Source organism: Camarhynchus parvulus, chromosome 1 (genome assembly GCF_901933205.1).
Source record: "Camarhynchus parvulus chromosome 1, STF_HiC, whole genome shotgun sequence".
Lineage (NCBI taxonomy): Eukaryota > Metazoa > Chordata > Aves > Passeriformes > Thraupidae > Camarhynchus > Camarhynchus parvulus.
Genome location: NC_044571.1, coordinates 9,420,149 through 9,445,122, shown reverse-complemented (window position 1 = coordinate 9,445,122; position 24,974 = coordinate 9,420,149). Strand labels below are relative to the sequence as shown.

The 24,974-nt window shown below is 36.2% G+C and overlaps 1 protein-coding gene across 1 annotated transcript in view; it reads right to left on the bottom strand.

Moving 5' to 3' along the window:
• The window catches only part of CFAP47 (cilia and flagella associated protein 47), a 260,858-nt gene that overhangs the window by 84,472 nt on the left and 151,412 nt on the right, over positions 1-24,974 (bottom strand). The window contains 1 exon segment of the mRNA XM_030954886.1: positions 19,062-19,159. Coding sequence (XP_030810746.1) covers positions 19,062-19,159 — 98 coding nt within the window.

The window sequence follows — 24,974 nt, the reverse complement described above, 5'->3', positions numbered from 1 at the left end:
TGCTGGATCTGGTCCCTTAATTTATAAGTTACATCATAATACCTGACATTAAAACAACACCACCACAATAAATGTTCCCTCTCTTATTCCTTTAGGCCATTTCCCACACTAGAGATCTCTGTATCTTTCTTTAAAGTCTAAGGGAAGGACCATCGTCCCTTGACCACCTGGAAAACATTGATACAGTTAAAAGCGCATAAAAACTCCAGTTATTGTAATAAAACAGAGCCAAAATATGGTCTCATTAGATAAATCTGCATATTTTACACGTGGAGCACCTTCAGGATGAGCAGGAATTGGGCAGAAACAGCTCACTCTGCACAGCTGCTACATTTTAGAAGAGTTCCTTTTGCTATGAGTTAGAAATGGTGTAAATTCACCCTGTGTGCCCTGTATCAATACAATTCATGAAATAAAGCACTTTGAATAGACCAGAAGGAATTTACTTATGAAGGCAGCGCACTGTGATAATCCAGGAGGCACATCTGCAGTTTAAAATATATATGTTCTATTTATATATATTTATCCATAGAAAATACACAAAATCCAAAAATAAGGATATGTATTTATTTCTCTGTACCTATATTTGTGTCTACTCTTATGTGGTCTCTTTTCTTTGCTCTAACCAAGCAGTTTATTTCAAAATCCATGTTTGGCTTTTTTTAACATACAGTGATTTGTTTCTCACAGCAAAATTATTCCACATAGGTTTTTTTTTAAAGTAAATAATTCAAGTTGCAATATGAAAGGAGAAAAATATAAAATGCCTATTAAAATTAATAACACACTAAAAATGAATATGAAATACTTTTATGACCCCACACAGAGCTGCCTCCTACTGATTTCAGCCTGCCTATGATTTGGTAAATTTCTATACATTTCCATTTATAGACAATGACTACTGGAATATACATAAAACACATTTAATGTTCTACAGATGGCAAGATTACACCAACAATTTAAATCATTTAAGTGCCTTGCATGAGTAAAATGGGATTTAAATTTGCCATAAAATATTTTAAAGCTCAGATTAATAGTTTTTACTGGTGTAAACAAGTTTCTAAATCTATCTACCATTTTATTGCCAAAGGCTTCATAACAATTTTATAGTAAAACATCTACATGCTGTGTTAAAAAAATACTTTTACAGTAAAAAGGAAATATGAGACAGCTGATTTGGAAAAAGCAGCAACTATGAAAGAAATCTTTTTAATATTGTACACAAAAGAAATTTTACATTGCCAGTATTATCATAAAACAATTTTCTCTTGCCAGTATAAAATGAATGCTTAAGGTTATGTATTTCCCTGGAATTTCGCAGGAAATTTGCCTGGAATTGCCCTACACATTTCAGTGACCTGCTAATTCATAGATGGTAATAAGAGCAGATGGATATTTATCAGCAAAATATATATATATATATATATATATAAAAAACTTTTTACATTTCTAGGCCTTATTGGATTGTTATGGAGGCATAGAACTAGGATAAATAACAAAATGCCCATGCAATTGCTAAGAGTATTATTTTTCTTATTTTTCTTGAAAGTGCCATTTTATCAGACCGAATGTAAGAGGAACATCACAGGCAATTTCCAAACACATTTATAGTCATTAATTTAGTTCCACATTTCAGTGCTGAGTATTTTATAAACATTTTGATAGAGGAGAAATGTGAAAGTTGAGAAAAGAAGGAAATTAATCTCTTTCCTCAAACATTTCTTATATCAAGGCTGCCAGTGACCAAAATAGAGGCACTTTTGTACTATATGTCATGCTATTATTCCTTTAGAACTTTCAATTACCCAATTCTTGTACAGTTCAGGTTATTTAAAATAATCTCACCAGAGTTAAAATTAAATAAAATGAAATGTAAATAGGAGCTAACATTTATTCTCTATGGAAATTGAAAAAACAATGGACTGCTAACACTCGATCCTACATTAACAGCCTAAGTCTATGCATAGGTTTGATACTTTGTAAACCAGACTCTTGTTTCAAAAGATGCTCAATTGATCATTTGTGATATTATACTAGTTTGTTGAAATATTTTCCTGACATATTTTTTGCCTAAACTTTCTCACCATTCCTTTCTCTATTTCCTTCTTTGAGCAATTGGATCTAATTTATTTAAGTCCATAATATGGAATTTTACTTTTATTAATGTATACACTGCATTGAAATATCAACTAATCCTCTTCTAAGTTCAACAAGGTAATTTGCAGGAAGATGGACACATTCTACAGTTACTGTGCATAACAATTCTCTGGGTTCCATCTTCAATAATAATCCTATTCTCACCATCAGCAGGTGTCAATAAAAACCCTGCCTGGCCAAAGTGTCTAAGAGACTGACTACAATTTTTATTATTTAGAAGAATTGTTTTAAATTAAAATTAAATTTCATTAAGGAGATGGCATTCATTCCACATTGTTTGAAGCTTTTTCAAATCCATAGACCTTGAGGTGAAAGCATTTGGATTTGCTCCCGAGTTTGCCAGGTTGTGACTATAGAAGCAAATTTTCAAGTTGAGTAAGCAGCAGGAAAGTTGTTTTTATAGGCCTAGTGAGATAATGCAGCAGAAAATCTTCCCTTTGTGGGTCCTTGTCCAAATCATGGTTCTTCTAGATGGACAAGTATCAAGGGCCTTCTTTCTCTGTGCTGTACCTGACAAGCAGGAATGTTGCTCGCACAAGGACTGAACTTGGAATGGTGGCAGTATTGTTGAAAAAACAGATCTTGGCTTCTCTCTTCCATAGGCTTAAAATGACCAGAGCTTTCAAGATCCCCATCAGTGTCTACATGTCAGTAGCAGGAGTTAGAGTCTCCTGCTGTATTCTCATTATTAACTCGTTTCTGCTTCTTGGAACAAAAGAGGTTCCAGTGAATTGAGCAGCAGCAATTGAGAACAGTTTCAGGGCCATGTTCAACAGAGCTCAGCCCAGTTTGGTCAAACTACTTCTAGAAATCAGTTCTGGCTCTTGAAGTGCCTGATGCAAAGTGTCAGCAGGTCACGCCTCACCACCTTTTTCCCCACACACCCCCAACCCAGACACGCATGCCCACGCTCAGCTGGGCCTTTCTGGCACTCATCATTCACAACACCCCTGTCCTGAGGGACTGAGTCCTTCAGGCTTCCTATTCACTCCTAAATCAATGGAGATCTTTGTGGAGTGAACCATCTCCCTCACTGTACAAGCTCCTTAATCTCCTTTTTTTTTTGCCTTTTTTTTTTTTTTTTTTCTCTCTGAGATGTAAATGAATTTCCAAGATAATCCTCTCCTTTCCATGTCGGGTTATGAGGCTAGAGAACCACAGCATTGTTATTATCTTGATACTGTTTTTTTCCCATTTTACTTGGCATATTTTGCCTTATAAAATATCAGCTCTCAAAAAGGCACCAACTGTTCATCAGCAGTGAAGTCTATCAGAACAGCAGATTGAGCTGCTTGAAATTTAGGACTAAACACCTTAAGCAAATTATATATTTGTAAAACCTGCTTAGCAAGGAATCCATTCTTATTGCAGTACAGGAAATTAACTAGAAGGGAAAAATTTGCACAGAACATTTAATATCAGAAGCTAAAAGGGCAGTGAGTTTCAGGTTTAAATTTACATATAAATTTACATAGGAAAATCACACTGAATTGAATTTCTTTCAGCTGAAATATGCATTAGTGTCTAAGTCATAATGCCCTGGAACAGAATACAGCAACAATTAGTTCATAAGTTATTACAATAATTCTAAGTTCCCTGACTAAAAATTACCACACTGTTAACCTCTTAACGGGGACTACATATTGTACCAAGAAAACAAACTGGGAAAACAATGTTTTGCAAGAGGCAATTACAAAAATTATTTTTCTGAAATGGAAGGAAAGGAATAGACTGAAAAAGCATTACATTTAACGACTGAATGGATCTATGATGTCCTCAGCTCCACCAAAATATGCCACAACCCATACCAAACTGATATTGCACTAATTTATACACATAAAGGAAAACTAATGAACTAAATAATATGCCCATATTTGGATTTACATGTAAAAATAGATGTAAAAAGCTGAGTTTTCAAAACTCATCAAAGATGAGTGGAATGCTAAGTGAAGTGCTATTTTAAGATAATTAGAAGAAGTATACCTGAGAGGGGGATACAGACTGAGTCAAAGTAAAATTAACATCCCAAATTCCCACAACTGAGAAAGTAATAACTATGCTCACATCTTAATGAATACTTTTTTGAATTTGAAATCAAGGGCACCTCTGCATCCATGGAGACTGAAGCTCAGCAACTCTCCATACTCCTGAGAGCCAAATCCTGAGGAAGATTTCCTTCTCAGATTCAGCAGTGTTAGAAGAAATTACCAATTACAGCTATTTCTTCCCAATGTCTATACTGAAGATTGGCACTTCCAGTGAGCAGCTCAGTTGCCTAAATCACTTCATACAGTAAGCTGGCTTATCAAAGCCCAGTTGAGTTTCACAACCCTACTAAAAAATGTAGAAGTCAATCTTTTACATTAGCAGAATCAATGGAGAAGAAGATCAGAGACTTATAGAACTGTTCGGGTTTGGAAGAGACCCTAAAGATCATCTCATTCCATGGGCAGGGACACCTACCACTGGATCAGGTTGCTCAGAGCTCCATCCATCCTGGCCTTGAACACTCCCAGGGTTGGGGCATCCACAACTTCTCCAGGGAACCTGTGCCAGGACCTCACCACCCCCACAGTAAGAAACTTCCCCTAATATCCAATCTAAATCTACTCTCTGTCAGTTTGAGTCCATTCTCTCTTGTCCTGTCACTGCATGCTCTTGTCTTTCTCTCTGTCTTCCCTGGAGGCTCCTTTAAGGCACTGGAAGGCCACAATCAGATCACCCTGCAGCCTTCTCTTTTCCAGGTTGAGCAATCCCAATTCTCTCACTTTTTCCTCATAGGAGAGATGCTCCCTCTAATCATCCTGGTGACATTTATTTCCCAGAGGTCCCTGTCCTTCCTGTGCTGGGGACCCCAGAGCTGGACTCAGCCCTGCAGGTGGGGTCTCACCAGAGCAGAGCAGAGGAACAGAATCCCCCCCCTCACCTGCTGCCCACGTTGCAACTGATGCAGCCAAGAACACATTTGGCATTCTGAAATTGACTGAGTTTGACTGCAGAAAGATGGGCTGCTTCTGATATCTGACACTGAATTAATGTAACAAAGGACCAAATTAATCTTCAGAGGATTTTACAGGAAAATCATTTACACCTACTTTGTCATCAATATTTTTGGAAAGCGTGACTCAGCAAGTGACAGATTTCCATACAGCTCCTATTCATCATTTTTATGGGTCACTTTGCTGTGCAGATGCATGCACACAATATATGAGGTGCCAATGATAGAAAACAGTTTGAATCAAATCAATAGGTGTATTTACACTCCTTGGGTGATAGGACTATTTGTGTGATGTAAATCCAGGCTGCGTCTCTCAAAAACAGACATTTCTCCTTTTTTTCAGATAATCCTTTCTCCTTCAGAGACTGTCATATCCACAACAGCAGAACAAAATAATTAGGGTCAGTATCACTCAATAAAAATCACTAAAAAGTGCAACATTTCCAAGTGAGAAATGCACTGCTCTTAGAGCATGAAGTCAAGAGAGATATGAATGACTACTGCATTTTCAAAGTTAGTTATGTCTCATGGAGTTGTAATATGCAAACCCTTTTGCAAACATGTCATCACACCTATCCAAAATCAGCCTCAAAATAATGAAAATCAGCATTTGTGACTCTTTCTTTCAGACAAGTTAAGGAGATGCAAAATTTAGGATACTTTCAATTTCCAAATAGCCTCCTATATATCAGGTAGACAGTTTGCAAAACCTGTCTTTTTCAATCATTCCTCTCAGATCTAGACTAAATCTAATTCTCAGAGATCTCTGAATGTAATTCAGGTTAAATGTTTAAGTAAATCTGTGTTCCTTATTTACCACAGAACTGCACTATTATCCCTGGACTCTGCTGTGTACAGCACTTCAAGGTTTAGTTCCTGAACTAATTGTATCTGCCCATATAATGCTACAACATCTAGCTGTAATTATTTTCTGCTGGTCTCACTGATTTGCTTTCAAGTGCTACATAAAGTCAAAATAATGCCATAAATTCACAAATCCAATAGACTAGAACAGACTTTGGAAGGCTTGGTGAGTGCTGATGATTTCTGCATTTTTATAAAGAAGTCAGTAACTGAAACCACAGAATTGCTTCCAGGAATTTACTCTAATTTAATTACTCTATTAGTTTAATACTGGATTAATATTTAGATCCAACTGCCCTGGATTGAAAATTTGATGTGATGAGGTTAGAAATCTCTGACATGTAACTACAAACACAACAAAGTCTTTATCAGTGAAATGCTGAATATCAGCTCACTCAGAACTGACCTGGAAAAGGCAATGACCAGCAATGTTCCAGTGGTTTCAAGTCTTACAGAAATACTTGGTAAAAATAAACTTACAACCACCTATCAGAACTCAAAACTTTAAAGACTCTTGCAAAATGTGGAAGAAAATATTCTACTATGTGCCTCTACTCATAGTTCATGCTGTTATGAGCTAACTAAAAGTACTTCTTTACTTTAAAAGTAGTAACTAACTCCAATAATATCTAATTTTACTGAATTTTTATGACCATACTAATGAGGTAATTTACATCTCAGCTACACCACCTACCATCAAGTTAATCAATCAGTGGAGGTAAATGCTAATTAATTTCACTGTCTTAGATCTTGCACCTACTGTGACTTTCTCATTCTGTAGGTCTAAAGATAGATTTTTAAGGAAGCATTTCTTCACAATTTAAAAGGCTGATACCATAATTATTACTTGGACAAAACATGTAGAGATAATTTTAATAGAAAGCTGAAATTGTCAGGGTTTCTGCTGAGAAAAACTTTTTCTCCTGAATTTCTAGACGTAAAATTCCTCTGATAAAAATATTTCTCTCCTATATTCTAGCCACGTGGGTTTTTTTTAATCCAACTTTAATTTTTGGCATATCTCTGCAGTCTCAGGAGCCAGAAAGTGTTATAATAGGGAGAGAATTTCTTAAATGTTCATAGTTTTTCTGTAAAAAGAATTATATATAAATGAAAAGGAACAATCTCTGTAAGAGTTATCTCATTTTCTGTTCCTTACTATGACTCGCAAGATCAGATAAACTTTGAAAACAGCCTCATTGCTAGTTGTTGCTCCAGAATAAGTTAACTTTTAAACCCTTGAGGTTGGCTCATAGATTACTGTCTCACATGAAACAATAAATACTGAATTATAAATATTGACCTCAATGCTAGAGGTATCTGCACTCTGTCCCACACATTCCTTTAGCAGTTACTCTACTAAAGTAATGCAAACTCAGTATATCACAAGCAATGTTTATTAATAACAGTAACATCTATATATATATTCTTACTGATGGTATCTGTTACTAGAACCTCTGAAAAAGCAGTCTGAAGCAAGGCCTATACTTGAATTTCCCTGGGTCTGTGCAGTCTGACTACTCCTGATGTCAATCAGAAAGAAGCCTCCCTGTTTCTATGGGGAAGATGTTGAAAGTGTTTATTAGATAATTGTGAAATCATTAATCACGGAGTTAGAGTATAAAGCCCTTTAAATACAGATTTCTCCACACTTCTTTCTGCTCAGTTTTGACCACCTGGCAGATCAGTTTGTGAGAGAAAGTATTGCTACTACAATCTCCTGACATAATACTTTTATTTTGGCACATCCACATATTTGGACATGAGCCATTATTTCATCCTTTAACTTTTCTACAGTAAAAGCTATCTCCTGAGGTTGCAGCTTCAAAACACGGGTAAGTATCGATGAAGTGCTTTTCAATTGTTATATTCATCCTAAAGTCACATTCTGCTGTGTAGGGCTTACACAGAACAGATCTGCTGCATTCATTTTTCGAGGCTGCCAAAACCAAGAAGATTTGAAGGTTGGAACCAGTAATGGTAATACCCTGCCTCTGCTTAGATCTGCATGTAAACAGTAACACTGTGCCAGTGACTTTTTAAGAGCACCACAAAAGGCTCAGAAGCAGTGTGTGAGTGGTCTGGGAGCCTTCACAACCAGCAACAGCAGCACAAGTTTCAGCTCACAAGAACAAATCTTGTAGAAGTGTGGGTGGGCAACATATTTCAGAGATACATTACCAACTTTGGGGTACCCATGTGGTTCTAAAGGACCTGAGAGAAAGAAAAAAAACAGATTTGGCAAAGACAAAACTATTGTCTCCACACTTATGAGGAAACCAAACTCAATCCCTTGCAGGCTTTGGTTTTATTAAAGCAGAAACTAATAATTGACTGTTCGAAACAGACCTTCCCCTCTGGCTTATCTCACGCTGTACAGATCCTGCTTGGAGCTCACTTATTAGATATTTCCTCTCCAGACAGAAAATACTACTTTTCAAGTACATGGATGGATTAAAAAGTCTCTTGACACAGTGAACCAGTGCGGTACACTTAGAATTTTCTCCATGAAATAGACAACTGCTAATGAGTAAGTGCTTAAAGCAATAACAGCCTTTTAGACACTTTACGTCAAAATTTAAGAATCGCCTTCTGTCTTGAACTCTACATTCAACCTGAATAAATCCATTAGAATATTTGCAAGGCGAAGTAGCTATTGCAGTTCATTTTTCTAAACAATTTGAGATAATGGACCTGAATTTATCAACCTAAGTTACACCTCTGTAACACCGTTACAACCTAGGAAATAAAAGTAAACAGCAAAGTAAAATACAGTAACAAAAGTTTTAATTGAAAATTTACAATGTTTAAATGGTTGAAGATACTAATAATTATCAATTTATAAAATTGAAAAAATTGATAAAATTAAAATTATAAATATGGTTGTTTTCTCTGCATTTAGAACTAAAAATATGTGCCAATGCACAAATGAATCATAATAACTGAAACTGTTATTTAATAAATGAATAATGAACATTAAATTAATTTTCCTTTGACTCAAAATTTCCTGCTTTCACAGATGGTTCCTTTGATCAGTTAAAATTCTTTATAAATTATCCTTTCTAAATCCCAGAGAAATATATAAATTATTACTGAGTAAGTATTCACTACCTCCTTCCATGTAAAATGAGTAGCATTAATTTTTACTCCCCATTTCTCTCAAACAGCTTTAGCTGGAATTTTTTCAGTAGAAATATTTGCTGCAGGGAATGAATTTTATAGCCTTCAGGTTAGTTAGTTTTATACAAATAGGTCTGCAGATTCAGCTGAGGTAGTCTCTATGATCACTGAGATTTTAGCTTTTCTTTAGTCTTCTAAGATTTCAGTTAGAATGATTTTCATCTCCCTTTACACCACGAATTCAAATCAAGAAGCAAATTCATTTTTACAAGGCTGGAGAAAAGTCTTCAGACTGTAACAGACACTGGGCCCTCATCCTACTGAGGTTGATGACTTGAGCAAGTGTCAGAGATTGTCACATTTACACAGTCACTCCTTATGCTGATTTAAATAGAAGAGGAAAAATCTCGATTACTTTTTCAGAAGGCCAAACCATCTAAAATAGGTAGAGCTATAGCCTAAAGTCAAAACATCCAGTAAAACGTCATAATTTAAACCAAGTAATTCCTGAGTTAATGGCATTTTTCAAACTTCAACACAGCACCTGTTTTCAAATCAAATCTTTACTCAACTAGCTTTATGTACCTACTTGAAGTTCCTGATTCAGATGTTATGAATATTTGTATGTGTGCATTAACTTGTTGCTCATTGCAATGATCTAATTTAATTATCACTGGCTGTTTCAGAAGCTGTGCATACTGTCCATAGAAATCCAGCAGAAAAGAACAACTAGCTGCTTTAACATGCAGAAAAATTTAGTTAAAATGTTATTTGATTTGAATAAAAAAATATTTGATATTATTTGCTATTATAAAATTTTATTTGACTTTCACTCCAGAATTTTTAAATAGTATTCCGACCATGGGAACACAGCAATACTATTTTAGAGAAGCAGGGATATTGGTACATTTTTTGGTAGCAGTGGTACCCCTGCCAAAACACTCTTAAACACAGAGCTTTCTGTTATACAGATGGACAACCTTCATAGGAATTGAACAAATAATAAAGATCCCTTCCTCCTCTTCCTTCATCTTACACAAGGAAAACAGAGATTTCTCACCAAGTCACATTAATCACTGGGGGGGAAAACAGTGCAGTAGCACCAGTTTTCTTGGCAGCTCTAAAAAATGGCAGGACAGGTTTAAAGGTTAGACTTCTGCAGAAAAAATCACAGAAGGTTACTTTTAAGAGCCTCCAAACATAGTCGGAAAATTTACACTTAACTACATCTTTTAGACGAATTCACACTGTTCTCTTTCACATTCCTCTCACTTTTATTTATTAAAAATAAAAACAAACAAAAAACCCCAAAAAAACAAATGACAAAACCATCAAAAAGTAAATTCAAACAGAAATATAAAAAACCCCACCCAAATCTAAGAGTGTACATACAACCATGTTTTGTCTTGAGCCAAAAACCTAGTATAAGTTCCTAGCCTTGACAGAATGACAGGGAACAGAGTTCAAACATTACATTTTCTTTTCAATAATGTTACTTTACTACCTACTTCAATCTGCACTCCAGGCCATCAGTGAGCAAATTTTTCTTAAAAAGAACTTTTTCCACGGACTTGCTGTGTGTAATGGTTGAGGAAAAAAACGCTCTTGTTTTGATTGCTAAGCCCCAGGGGAGCAACAGCAGTTGTGGGCTAGGGAATTGGTAGTTTCCTTATTCAGGGCCACCTACTTTCTTCACATAACCGTTATTTTTCATAGATATGACCACTTGTCCAGATGAAATATCCCCTCTAATTATTTGGTTTAGATCTAACCTCGCATTTTTGTTCCATGGCAGTTAGTGACAGCTCAGATGTCATTTTGTGATCTACATTAGCTCCCTGCTCTTATATCAGAGAACTGATTATTCATCTGTAGGAACAAGAGGGGGGGGTTGGCAGCTGCTAAATATTTATCAAAAAAAAATCACTCACATTTTTATACTTCTAATAATTATCCTTTGTTTTTTTTATTTATTTTTTTATGAGCTATACAAATATGCTCTGGTCTGAATTATTTGCCTAACTGCTTTTAGTTAGAGTGATTAATAATTACTACCTTCTCAAATTTGTTTTCCCTCCCACCAACCATGTTGCCATGGTTCTTTTTATACTACCAACTGTCATGAAAGCATATGATAGAAATTAAAAAAAAATCTTAAGGCATGATTCACAACTTCAGGTTACTCAATTTCTGAGAACATGATCCAAGGTTCAGCCATATATGACAATATTCAGACTACAGTTTTGCTTAGCATTTATGAATAATTAATGTACCACAGCTATGAAAACAGTGTGTTACGGTCTTCAACTGCCAAGTTACATAATTACAAAACATTCTTAATTATACACTTTTTACTTTTAAATAAATAATGAAAAACATAATAAGGGAGACATTGACACATAATTTAGATTCTAAGTTGGTTTTTCTCTAACACCAGTGACACTTGTAACAACATCTCTGCATTATATCTGTGAATTGACCTAATGCAGTTACCACCAAATACAAACTCCTGCTAGAATAACCACACTGCAGTGTTTTATGACAGGATGGGTTACACAGATTTGGTGCTGTGACCTGTCCATATCAGCTGGCAGTGAGACACAGGAGGAGGAGACAGAGCAGAGCAGTGTGAGGGCTCAGCCTCCACACTGTGCAATGCCATCAGTGTTTTGCTTATCAGTGGCTGTTACACTCCCATGAAGTTGAACTTCCACCAGTGGTTGAAGAACATTAAATGAGCACATGGAAGATATTCTCCAGTTAAATTACACCCAAACAGGTGGATTTCATCCACTCCAGGACTGCTGTGTGATACAGATGAAGGAGCAGTAAGTGACGGCAATCAGCAGAGAGACTAAAAACACTATTTCTGTGTACTGAGAGTTTAACAGCAATGAATATTTCTTGTGAGTTCCCTTCAAGTAACTAAACAGAAAAAGGAAAGATGCTGGAAAGAGGCATGGCCTGGGGAAAATTAACACATATTTTCTGAGATTTCTTACTGTTGTGCCTCTCTGTAAAACAACTATAAGTTTAAAACAGAATGCCATCTCCCATGATGGGTTCTACTTCTGCAGTCCCCAAAGCATGATTCCCAGGTTCTAAAGATCTGCCAAGGCTTTTGTGGGGAACTATTCCCTGAGCCAATAAATCCTATGAGAAGAAACACACCAAAGAGTTGGCAAGGGTGATGTTTCTGATCTACAACTTACAAATCCATTAGAAAGCAAAATCGTTTCTGCATGAGAAGAATTTGAGGAGTATCACAGAATTGTTTGGGTTGGACAAAACATTAAAGAGCATCTCATTCCAACCTCCCTGCCATGGGCAAGGATATCTTCCACCACACCAGGTTTTTCAAAACCCCATCCAGCCCAGCCTTGGCCAATTCTTGGAATGGGGCAGCCACAGCTTCTCATGGCAACCTCTGCCAGGGCCTCACCACTGTCATAGGAAAGGATCTTTTCCTTACATCTCATCTAAACCTACTCCCTCTCAGTTTGCAGTCATTACCCCTTGACTAATCACTACATGCCCTGTCATCAGTCCCTCTCCAGCTCTCTTGTATCTCCTTTAGGTACTGGAAAGCTGCTTGAGCTCCAACTCTCTCTGTCCTCACAGTGGAGGTGCTCCAGCCTTGGATGACCTTCATGGCCTTCTGTGGACTTTGCAACACGTTCATATCCTTCCTGATTTGTGGATCTCAGAGCTGGACCCAGCACTGCAGGTGGGGTCTCACCAGAGCAGAGGAGCTGAATTCCCTCCCACACTGCTCTTAGTGCAGCCCAGGACAGGTTTGGCTTTGTGGGCTGCAAATGCTCACAAGCTGGGTCTGATACATCAACACCACCGAGTCTTCTCCTCAGAGCTGCTCTCAGTCCATGATCTGCCCAACCTGTATTTGTGCTTGGGATTGCCCTGAGCCCAGTACAAGACCTTGCTCTTGGCCTTTTGAACTCGATGAGGTTTGTGCAGGCAATTCTTAGAATTCATCATGAATTTGAAAAGCTGTCAGCTACTAATGAACAACAGTCTGATCTAGCTTGTGCTATCTAGACGTCAGTAACAGAGTAAAACCCACAGAACTTCAGGATTTTTTAAAAGTAAAATATACATTTGAAAATACACTTCTGCATCCTATACCACTTGCACTCTTACAAGTTTCTTCCTTTGCTTTTGTGATTTATTAGACTGCCACAGGCTGGTCTAGACAAGACAAAATTAAATAAAAATATGTTATTACTTTCATAAGAGAAAAATGAATAAATTCCTGAGCAGGCTGTGATCACAGTGCATACTTTCTCCCTTTTTCCCTGAACTACTTTTCAGCTGATCTCTTTTAATAGAGTTGATGATCTTTGTCAGGGTGAAATGAAACCTGAAATTTGCATTGGTAGAAAGAAAGCCAAAGCTGAGAAGTCTCCAACATCATTCTCCCTTACATCATGCAGCTCAAAACAGAATGATTTTCTAAGATGATAGAACAGAAATGACAGCTCACAAATCTGAAATTTCTTTACTGGAATTAATTCCAGGACAGTGCTATGGAAATGTTTTTACTTGTAGCAAAACTAATGGAGTATTTAATGACTGTGGGGAAATGGTCTCCACAGGCCAGCAATTCCAATTGCCCACACTGGTTATCCAGGTAGACTGAAAGACAGAGGACACCAAGAAAAGACAAAAAATTCTTAGAATTTAGATTGGTTTCTTTCGTTATGACAGCTGGCAAAAAAGGAGGTTGAATCTGGGCAGGTAAAGTTGGAGGTGTTCATTATAAGCAGCACTAGGACTGACTGGATTATTTCAGTCTTACCAACACTTGATAATATCCCTCCTCTGAAATACTGGTTTTATCCTTGTCACACTTGTAAGGGTCCCCCTGTTTACAAAGCTTTAGCAATCCTTCACAGCTGGAATGCATCCTTACAACCTTTCAAGGCTTCACTAATTATCTATTTTTTCTTAATATACACAGAACCTAGAAAGAAAACCTGCAGCTGGATACTGTCTTCCATTTCAGTGGGGTTTTTCTTATTTCTGCAATGGTTGAGCACTGGATTTCAGAGCATTCAAGGCTTGGATTAGGAAAAAATATCCAGATCAGGAGGATATAGGCTTTAAAAAAATCATTCATTTTAAATGAAAATCAGAAATCGTGTACCAATCTGTCCAAGTTGGAAAACAACACCCAGCCAAACATGAGAACACCCAGCCTTCCCCCCTTTAATCCAAAAAAACAAACCACCACCACTAAACACCACCACCAAACCACAACAACAAAAACAAAACAGAAACACAAACCCCCCAAAAAACCTGGAGAAGAAAATGAGAAATAAATCTATCTTCAAGAAGTTTAACTGAACACTGAAAAACAAGCTGTCATCCATTCCTTTCTTGGAAATAGAAGCATGTGGAATTATCACAAAGAAAGTTCAAATCAATATTTTATTCTGCTGTTTGCAAAGTAATGGCACCAAGCATTTATCCAACACAGGAGATACCATGAGTACTAATGACCAGGGAGAAAAGGTCAAAAGTGAAACTGCTTCTCTATCCCAAACCTTCTAAACATAAAAATATTAAACAGTACTAGCACTATTAAAAGCCAAGTTTGTGGCATTTTTTCCTTTTTTACTATAGTTTTCTACACACAGAAAATGAGATTACAATATTTTTCTTATTCAAACATTGTATTGACCTTTAAAGCATTGTATTATACCAAACAACTTGTGGTGGGCATTCTATTGACCACATGGACCAAAACAATTGAATCTTATTCAATTTAGAGACAGATGTGCCTCAAACTGGGGGAACTACTGTGCTTCTATGTAAAAATTAGGAAGAAACTATTACATTTTAATTTCAAATCCATTTCATAGGATCCTTCATGGAAAGGAACATCGAGTTCAACTCCTGGCCCTGCACAGGACACCCCAAGAGTCACCCCACATGCCTGAGAGCATTGTCCAAACTTCCTGAGCTCTGCCAGGCTGGTGCTGTGACCACTGCCCTGGGGAGCCTGTTCCAGTGCCCAACCAGAAACCCACAATGACTACTGAGGAGTAAGGACTACAATAGGATTTGACTCTAAATTTCCAGTTAGATAACTTCTCCTATTCAAACATGGGTATTTCTTTTACTGATATACAGTGATTAAAATAATTGAAATTGGACTAGAGTTTAACATGAATGACTTTTTCAATATGGCTTATGGCTTTAAATATTGACTTACTCAATTTTTTTATTTCCATAAACAACGTAATCATAATCTAGTTAATAGCAAAGTACAAGCTTAAATGATTTCAGCTATAACATGTCAAAAGAATTTTAAGAAAACTTGGGCAGCACAAAACTTGGCTTGATTAATTTAACTAATCAATCTCCACTTTGAATTTTAGGTTGAGAGAAAAAACACATCCAGAAACAATATGTTGTGAGATGGGTCTCAACAATGTAGAAAGGTAAACTTAAAATATCTTTTTTAAAAACTTGAGTTAAACCCAATTATCTCTAAGACTTTCAGATACATATCTGCAGATATGCTTTCATATTGAAATTTTTCACCTTTAAGGATATCAAGACATGGAAATAACAAAGCAAACTAAAGGTAAATGTAACTGGAAAATCCTGTGTTGTTCCAAATCAAGACACCGATCTAATCAGAATTAAGCATTAGGCAAAAGATAGATGAAAGCACATGCAATAATTTACCACAGAAAATTCTGAGCAAATTAAATGAGCATGGGGACACGATGCATGAGTTTGGGGTGGGGGCAGTACAGACCTAACATTTAGGCAGGTATTTCTTTTTAGCTGATTTTATGTACTGAAAACAGAAGAGAGCAACTCTGTGCTGACACCAAGATGTAAGCTACAGACAATTGCATGGTGCTGCCATAGAACTTCTTGTTTCTTCAGTTCTCTGCACTCTTCAAGAGAGAAGGAGCATCAGCTGATGGCCAGTGCCTCAGGCCATCTATCAGGGTCAGAACTTGCACAGAGTCAGAAATTTGGCCTCAATCCTGACGCCTCTCACCTCCCCTTTCCATGTGGTGGGAGCTGTCACCCTGCCACAGGCACCGCATTTCAGACAGACACCCATGAATGAAGCGCAAAAGGCTGAGTCACCTAAAGCATTTCCAGACCTCAGACGCAAAACTGGAATCTGCAAGCAAATATACTCATCAACAATAACAGGACATGTGCCAAATGATCCCACACTGTCCACAGCTCCTGGGGTGCCCCCCAGCCCTCAGCTCCCTGGGCCCTCCCTCGCTGCCTGCAGGCTGATGGTCACCGTGGCCACCACCAAGAACAGCAAGATGCTACACCTGGCTCATTTAACATCTCCATCCTGCCAACTTTACCTCTGCTGTAGCAAATTTTAGATGTTCCAGAAGTCTGAACACTTGTGTAAGACAGAACATTACTTTTGATGTGCTGAAGATAAATTTGTATTGCATTTGATGATGAGATTCAGCTACAACTACCATACAAAAGCAGTGTTATTAGTATTGTAAATTAAATGTTGCTAATTCTCTTCGTTCCAAGGGCCAGGACGGAAGAAGACTCTAAGGTCAAAAAGAGATCAATGTATTCATTAAATCTGACTCACTGATATAGCAGATGTACCAGGTATCTACGCTTTTTAAATATTTATAAGATTTTGAAGCAATTTCAAGTTCTCACCTTCACAAGACTCTGTCTATGCTTTTCACTAGTAAGATCTTCCAATGTTTTATTGTTTTCATTACTGGGACAGTCCATGCAAGATTAAATAAATCTCAGATGTAAATTTTTGGCCATTAGCTCTTGATGCATGTTGGTCAGCAAAACTGAGACATCATCACTAAATATTCTTTAGCAAATGGTCACATTTCTTCTCCATTTTTTCTTTGGCAAACTAAGTTGATAGAGCTATTTAAAACTGAGATATCATCACTAAATATTCTTTAGTAAATGATCACATTTCTTCTCCATTTTTGCTTTGGCAAACTAAGTTGATAGAGCTATTTAACATTCATATGACAAGGCTTGCTTTTCCAGTCCCCTATGCTTCTAGGAGATTTCTTTGATTTTCTTCCAGCATTTTAAAATCATTTTTAACCTTCAACAACCAGACGTGCACATTCTAATAGCAGTACCAGCAGCATGATTTGCTTTCTGTTCATGTCTGACCATTCTTCAGCAGTCAAGGACTGCACTGGTTCTCTTTCCTGGGGTCACACTGACAGTTCTATGGAGAAATTAATAGGATAATCCCATTCCCTTACATTAGACACAGAAAGCTCCCACACTCCAAAACTGAGTGCCTGGCATGTAACCAGTAAATTCAGCAATCACAATTCCATAACAGTAACCACGTGTTTTTATTTGCTAGTCAGAAATATTCATGTCATCTTCCAAACTCATCAATAAGAAAAAAATTTTTACATTTTCCATAGAGATCTGAAAAAGAGACATAGCTACTTCTTTACCTCCTTCATTGTTCTTTAAAGGAATTATCCAAAATTTAAGCCCAATCACTTCAGTGCCCTGAACACTGCAGAAGTATTTTGTACTTTAAAAACACTACAGTGTTTTTTCAAGCTTTCACACTGAATTTGATTAAAATTTATAGGAATAGTTCAAATGCACCTTGAGAATTTCTCATACAATAGGAGTCAATAGTGTACTTCAAATCCAGCTTTCCCTTTAACTGCTTCAAAGAATTTTCAGATCAGAAAATGATACAAGGCAATGCATGATCCTGTGGGAGAAAAATCTGCACTGCTCTTCTCAAGGTCTGAAATCACAAACTCTTTTAGTCCAGCTTTAATGTTCCTTACTAGCAGCAGACACCTCCCAGAATACTCATCCAACACCAAGACTTTGAAAACAACAGTATCTGTTTCTCTTCCCTACAGAAGTTCACAGTCAGGACACTGAACTTCAAGGAAAGAAGAGCAAACCTGAAGTCATATATGGACAATGATATTTAATTTTAACATGTGCTTACTGGTTTGGATTTTTACCCCCCATTTGAACACATGTAAAATCAACTGAGGAGACTCTTCTCCCTTCCCAGTATTTGTGACTGGAAAAGGTATTCCCTTAGCACCTCCATCACATCTTTTTATTTGCAAAAATGTTCCTGCAGGAAAAACCCATACCAGTAATTTCTACTCATACAACCTGTTACCAGCACCCATTATTACAATGCATGCAGAAAGCAGGATGTATAGACAATAAAGCAAAAATCCATTTACAGAAGATAGGAGAAATAGTAGCTCTGAAAACAAACACCTTACAAATGATAATTCAAAGACAAATAAAATTACAAATCAGTGGGAAACAAAAACGCTATTTATTTTTTAAGCAAACATACTAAAAATTATTTTATCTTTACATAATTAAGTGACTTGAAGCATACTTATTTAATATTATGTAATTGTTCTTGTAGTATGACTAATATAATTTAATTTTTTTAAGAGTGACAGTATGTATTCATTTAGTAATACAAACATGATTAAATATATCTCAATGATTAAAGAAATTGAAATGGCAGTAATAATTTGGCATGCATGAAGAAGTAAAGTACCAAAAGGGACAAATTCAGTTGTGGACAAAAGATACACTGAAGTTTTTTCAGAATTCAGGCTTATTTGAGATCCAAAATTAAAAGTAGATGTCAGAAGAATAAAAGTGTAATTTTTCCAACAGGATAAAGAAGACACTTTTATTCAAGCATTTATTTTAGTTCATATCACTGAGCTTAAATGAGATCTTAATAAGTATTGAATTTTATTACTCAAAAAATGATTGTGTGGTCACTTAATAAAATTGATTAATCCTCTGCGATAGCAGCCAGAACAACAACAAAAATTAAATTTTTCCTCTAATGCAGTAGAACAAAATGAGACATTTAGAGTAATCTTACCAGAGCTTTGCAGTCCACATCTATTGTCCTTTCTGCTGCTGCAGGTGCACTGAAAATCTTCAAGGAGAACCACACTTTGCAATTTGTAGAACTTCCTCCTATGTTAGAAAAACCAAAATGCCTTACAAATTATCCTATGAGCTGATCAATCCTAGCAGCCTTCAAACCAATGAGAACTTTGAACTTTTAGCAGAAATGCCAGTCACTGTTCATACTGAGACAAAGCAAATCCTGAACTGATTTAATCAGTGTCAACATACTGTATTATCTAATCCCTTCTTGTCAGGATTCAAAGTAGTAACAAAATCAATATATACAAAAAATGGAATGGAAATAGCACTTCGGCAAATTAGCTTCCTAGACTACCACATTGTCTCTGGGTTTTAAATATCATTGCTTTGTAACTAAAACTTCAGAGCAAACTGACAGTACTTTTGCAATTTTATATCAGGAAATCAAAATTAGTTCCTCTCACACAATAGTTTTTGTATCTAGCATTTTCCTGGGTTTAGAATGCAGTCAGGAATGTTAATTAAATTATCTCAACAATCTCATTCAGGTAGATGAAACAAACTAAGCCTGAAATCTCTACCATAAGGCCTGATTTTCACAGCACAAATATTTCATGTGGTAGGATCTTTTCATATATAAAGAGCTGTTCAGCACCTTTTAATAATGCATGCCCAAGAATTACTTGCACTATTCCTGTTTGTCAGTACATTGTATGAGATGAAAATAGCCTTAATCTTCCTACTCACACTTTCCTGAATTATACACTAGAGATCTCCATTAGCACTCCTGTTCCACCCCAGCATTAGCCTTGGGAGCTCCTCCTGGTTTTCTCTTGTGCTGTGACCCCAGCTCATCTCACAGTCACCATTTTCCTTGTTACAGCTCCTTATGCCACATATATGATTTTATTTCCAAACCCTGTTTCCAATAAGACTGTTTCTGACAGGATTTATTTGCATTCTTTTCTTACAATTTCCACCATGTACATTCTGTATTCACTTACCCATTTTCTTTGGGCTAATTTGATATGCATACAATTTACAGGGTTTTAATACCAGAATTCCAGGCTTATACTGTCTGGAATAGCCTCAGTGTCTTAGAATCTATAAAAATTAGCATCATTGAGCTAAAGAGATCTTCTGAACGTCCATTAAAGGATTGTGGCATGTACAGGACCCTGAGTTTAATCAATTACAAAAGGTAAAAAAAAAACCAACAATATTCAGAAGAGGTAACTTGTGAAAAAAGGGAGGATCACCTTACACCAAAACAGAACATACTGCCTTGGAAACTGAAATAAAAGTTCTTAATAAAAAGACCAAAAGAAAATTAAAGACTACTCATAGCTTGGGACATCACATTCTTCAAGAATGCAATCAAACTGTAGAAAAAGCTCTGAAATTCAGGTAGGAAACAAAAGAGGAAAGCATGAACAGCAAAGTTCCTTTTACCAAGGATATGTGATTAAAGTGCAGGACAAAGGGATTTATTAAAGTACAGCGACACATTCACGAATGAAAGCCTGTAAGGTTAAGGAAAACAGAAAAGAGCATAAGCTGCTATTTAAACAAAAAATTAACAAGGCTGCCACCCTCTCCTCAAACCTCCAAGAACACTCATACCAAAAAAGCTCCACGCTCAAGTGACAACTTGCTAAGGATTTAAAAAAGCAGTAGCACAACCTTTTCAAACACAGCTGAAGCTGGTAGCTTGACAAACTCAGAAGGGCTGAGAGATGATCAGGGTGGAGAAGGATTGCTCAAGGAAGATAAGGCTGCAGCAGAAAATCTAAATTAATTCTTTGCAGGAGTGTTCATTACAGTGGAGTTCAGGGACTTTCTAAACTCTAGAGCTTGTTTTGAGGGGAATGGTCAGAGAGACTCTTCCAAACTGAGGTTTCAGCAGAAAAGGTTTCTGAGCAGACTGATAAAAAAGAAAGTAACAAATCACCTTTGTAAGAGAGTGTCTGCCCAAAAATTGTGGTTTAATGAAAGATATCCCTATCCATGCCAGGGGGGCTGGAAATAGAAACCTTTAAGGTCCCTTCTAACCCAAACCACTCTAGGATTCTGCAAGTCTGTGAATTCCAAAGGATCTCATGTATTAAATTGTGGTGGTGCAAACCAGCATGTGGCTCCTTGCTTAAGTCAGCTTGGGATATGAAGAAATGAAAAGGCAGAGAATGTGTTGCCAATTTTTAGACAGGTCTCCTGCATAAATTCTGAAATTACAGATATTTGTTTATATATTCCAAAGAAAATCATTAAGCATCACAATAAGGGAAGGAAGCCACATCACACAAAACTATTTGAATTTTTTGACAAAATCAGCAGCTGTGTGAATAAGAGAAATGTGGTTTATATGGTACCCTGCATTGTCATTACAATATTAGACCTTCCAGCAATTCCTATATACTGCAACCAAGTTACTTTTCCATACACACTTAGAGCCTTCATTTTCCCTCTGACCACACATTTCTCCTTGGTATTCATAACTTTCCTGAATCACATTTCTGTTCTTCATAACTGCAGTAATATAAAACTTATTGTCTACTTCCATTCTTTCTTCTCCCTTTAATATACAAAGTCATTTATTCTATTCAATTTGTTTAAAAAATACTCTAAAATTTCTGATCTTTCTCAAAAGCAAAGCTTTCAGGTCAAGTTACTGTCTTTTTAGTTTTGACTTCAAGTATTTTGAGCTATTAAAACCTTTTTCTATGTTAAAAATTCTTTATTTCTTTTTTTTTTATACATTTTATGCATTTGAATGCGTAGATTAATTTCTCTTTAAATTTTTTCTCCGTTTTGAAAAATCAAATCTTTTTTTAAAATAAACTTCAGTACTTACAGATCACCTTTCTGGGAAAGAGCAATCATGTCTGGGAGGGAATACCTTGTATGTATTTTTCAGTCATACTACATGCATTTAGATATTTTCAATTATAATATTATTTGCATAACACTTGATATGTCCCTAAATATTTTTAAATACTTTAATGGAAACAGTTTTCTTAATGCATGGTATGAACCTGGCAATTCTCTGCTGAAAGAGTATATTTTTATTTTTGCAGCTTAACCCTTGACTGAAAGTTTCTGCAATTTTTGCTTAGTATTAAGCCTTGAAGTTGTATAAACTTTGATGTTCTGTCAACTTTTACTCAGTGAAAACAAAGCTGAATTGTTGTTTGCTGCCCACTTGCATTGTTAAAAACATAAAACAGAGGGCTTTATCCTCACTTAGCTGAAAACCTGATATCAAATAGTGACTTTAAAGGTGAGTCCCTGCTCATGTCCTTACCCATATAATCTATTTGAACAGGCTACATCAAGGCCAATTTATTTCAAGTATCCTCATCTCCAAGTAATTATAGACTAATTTTGCTCCAAATTTATTCTCTTCCTAAGGCAACCCACAAGTCAGAAACTAGTTCTTCCTCTCAAGAATACTCAGAAGTCACTTCCAAAGCTATAAAGCTTAAGTTCCCTGGAAAAAATAAAATACTATAAACACATCAAAATAACAGCAAAGGCTTTTGGAATTTCCTTTAGTTCTATCTCAGCATTCAAACTCAAAAAACAACCTACATGGCTGAAGTGTAGTATTAGAAATTCATTTTCTAATATACAGAGCAGAAGGTCAGGAGTTAGGGGATTTCTTTCACCATTTTTTGTTAGAGTTTTTCAAAGAGTTTTACTTTGCCAGGAAGTAGCTGCTGAGAAAGGCTCAGTGATCAGGGGCAATGGAGATAAACTCAATATACTCAGGCTGAAACTCCTAGATAGCTCCCTCTCAAGGGACAAGGTTATATTTCTCTGTTTTCTGCATACATTTCAAAAGCAGGCCAAAAAAAAAAGTATGCACTCTTCCTTTTCCCTCTACTTTTCTAAACCTCCATTGACATTTTTAATGCATTTTAAGTCTTTTCTTAGGGCCTGAGCACTGCACTTTGATTTCTTGTGAGATAAACTTCATTTGACTTTAGGCTTGGGTCTCTTATCTCCTCACTCTGGCCCTTTGATGACAAATAAAAATCCTCAGCCTGCTTTATGCAACCACCAGGTCATGATCTTGTCAGATCTCATGAAATAAACAAAACAAATTGCAGTCAGTGCTTCAGATGGAAATCACCACTAGAGAGGAGCGAGGACAAATCTTCTGAACATAAAAATGCATCTACTTCAATATTTAATCTCCACCACCTTCTCTTTTAGTCTCTCCTTTGGTCAGCAGGCTTTCACCCTGACTAGTCAGGGTCAAGCATCTGTCACTAATGGTTTGTGCAAACCAGCACCTTCCATGTGTCAGCTGCTGCATATTCAGTTAGCACCACTGTAAAAGAGCTTCCTAATTTTAAGGTTTTAGAACTTTCCCCAATTATTTTGTAATATTTCGTTTTATTATGGAATCACTGGAAACATAGAAAGGCGTGTAATTCCTGTTTCATGTAGTTGACCTGAGCTGGGGGAACAACAAAATCAAAAATTTTTGGCATTATTTCTGTATCCATTTGTTAATAACAAGTCAATTTCTTCAACTAGTATTTATCTACAGTAATTGCATTTGTGAACAGACAGTTCTGTATTTAAAACACAGAATTACAAAATTACAATTTACAAGAAGTCAGTAAAATTAGGATGAAACCTCAAACTTCCCTTCTAAACCTCATTCCAGCTTGTAAGATATAACAAAATTATTGGTTTTTCTTCCTGAGCTGAATATTCTTTTGTTATCAAATCAGTCTGGTGCCTTGTCCTACTTCTCTTCAGTGATACAAATAAACTGTTTCTCCTTTGCCTGATCTCTTCATTGATTGTGCAATTTTAGAAAATGTCATTAAATCTTTCTTAGCATATCAGTATTTTTAGCCATACACTTTTAATCTTCTACTTTGTATCACGTCCTGAAGAGTTATCAATTCTGAAATCCTCTTCCTTCTACTCACAAGATGCTCCTCTCTATCACTGGCATGAGAATACCATGTCTGCCACAAGCTGAAATTTCTCATCTCTCTGTCCCCTTTCCTTAAATTTACTTTTCATCCATCCTGTGTCTGCTACACCAGCCATTAAATGTGCTGTCAGTTATAAAAAGAAAAGATCCTTCTCTCCTGATGGAGACAGAGCTGTCCATCAGCTCTGAATGACACATCACTGATGATGAAGGAAGATTTGCCTTGGTCCTGAAAATTGTAAAATTCCAGGGTCTCTGGGAGAAGGGTGTATGTGTGATAGGGACACAATGGGGAAACTTGAATTGTACTGCTAAATATATTGATTTATTTGAGAAACTTCATCCTAATTTTACTGACTTCTTGTATTGGCATCAGAAATATGATTATTTAAGGAAAAAGCTGAATTTAAGTGATATATTAAAATTTAATGTGAGTTCTTTCTACAGAATTTTTACCTAATGTTTGCCGAGTTTATATAGTAATAAAAATTAATAAATTACATTCAATTCCATTTTTAAATAAAACACTCTTAGATAGGGATGTTTAAGGGTATGGGTTTATTTTGGAATAGTGGGCAGAGAAATAATACAGCATGATTTCTTAATTCTCAAGAAAACGTCCTAGGCTGGGAGTTATGAACATTCTCAGAGTAAAAGCCTTAATGTTGTCCTCATAGGTATATTGGTGTACTTTACTAAATGTAAGACATAAATTAAAAATTACATTTTGCCTAGTTTCCTACAATATATAAAAATGTAACTGCTTTTAATATGTAAAGAGTTCATGCAGAAAAAAAACAAAATTTAAACCTTTTTGATTTCGAATAAATATTTTTCATATAAATAATGTGAAACAGACTAGCTGTTAAGCCCATGATTATTTACATTCCTTATTTTTCTAACTGGACTTGCTTTAACCATCTAAGAATTACTATTAAAAGATCTGAC